Here is a 1,376-nt window from a genome sequence, read left to right as displayed (position 1 = left end):
AATTTCTTGCTCTGTCCTAGAGTTAATTTAGGGAGCAGTTGGATCCAGTCCTGAGAAACACAGGCCAGACAGTGAGACTGGCTCTTACCAGATGTGAGCTCGTAGACACGTCACATGGCCCCTCCATGCTTGGGAGTTTATGTTCACATTTGTAAATGAAGGAAAACTTGGCTCTCACGGAGCATAATTCATGTGCATATAAAAGTAGACATGCTAATGATAATTAATTATTTATGACATATAATCGCTCATATCCACTCTGGGACACAGCCCACTCTGAGGCATCCCTTCCAGAACTCGCTATATAGTAGGAGACATGCAAATGGGCCCCTTCCATTGCTGATGAAAACCAGCCCAGCCCTGACCCTGCAGCTCTGGGAGAGGAGCCCCAGCCCTGAGATTCCCAGGTGTTTCCATTCAGAGATCAGCACTGAACACAGAGGGCTCACCATGGAGTTTGGGCTGAGCTGGGTTTTCCTTGTTGCTATTTTAAAAGGTGATTCATGGAGAAATAGAGAGATTGAGTGTGAGGGGACATGAGTGAGAGAAACAGTGGATTTGTGTGGCAGTTTCTGACCAGGGTGTCTCTGTGTTTGCAGGTGTCCAGTGTGAGGTGCAGCTGGTGGAGTCTGGGGGAGGCTTGGTCCAGCCTGGGGGTTCTCTGAGACTCTCATGTGCAGCTTCTGGATTCACCTTCAGTGACCACTACATGAGCTGGGTCCGCCAGGCTCAAGGGAAAGGGCTAGAGTTGGTACGTTTAATAAGAAACAAAGCTAACAGTTACACGACAGAATATGCTGCGTCTGTGAAAGGCAGATTTACCATCTCAAGAGAGGATTCAAAGAACACGCTGTATCTGCAAATGAGCAGCCTGAAAACCGAGGACTTGGCCGTGTATTACTGTGCTAGAGACACAGTGAGGGGAGGTCAGCGTGAGCCCAGACACAAACCTCCCTGCAGGGGCGTTCGGGGCCACCAGGGGGCGCTCGGGACCCACTGAGATAGGGACAGGTCCCAGGAGCAGGGGCGGGGGGCGGTTTCCTTTCTCAGATGCAGGAGGCAGGTTTGTTTTTGCAGGACTCTGGAGTTTTATGAGGTAGCGATATGTTATGATTTTTATTTATGATGTATTTTTATTGATATTTGTGTTATTGTAATTTTAAAATTTATATGTAGGGATATTTTTTAAAGATACATAACTTCAAGAAATAATTCTTCCTAATTATTTACTCTTATTCTTCAAGAGTTTTATTAACGTCTGTCGATATCAGCTACTCCACAGCTATAGAGACATTAATTTACATCCTAGACATACGATTAAATACACAAACCTATGCATACATGTATAGTCTTTTATATTTAACATTATAACAGAA

General features: G+C 45.2%; 1 gene segment (V, D, J or C); it reads left to right on the top strand.

Moving 5' to 3' along the window:
* Positions 1-386: 386 nt before the first annotated feature.
* LOC100977457 (immunoglobulin heavy variable 3-72-like) lies at positions 387-1,140 on the top strand. The segment is given in 2 exon segments: positions 387-496; positions 600-1,140. Coding segments are annotated over 2 exon segments (447 nt in total).
* Positions 1,141-1,376: the final 236 nt, after the last annotated feature.

Source organism: Pan paniscus, chromosome 15 (assembly GCF_029289425.2).
Source record: "Pan paniscus chromosome 15, NHGRI_mPanPan1-v2.0_pri, whole genome shotgun sequence".
NCBI lineage: Eukaryota > Metazoa > Chordata > Mammalia > Primates > Hominidae > Pan > Pan paniscus.
Note: the sequence above shows the minus strand (reverse complement) of the source record. Positions and strands in the feature narration are given on the sequence as shown.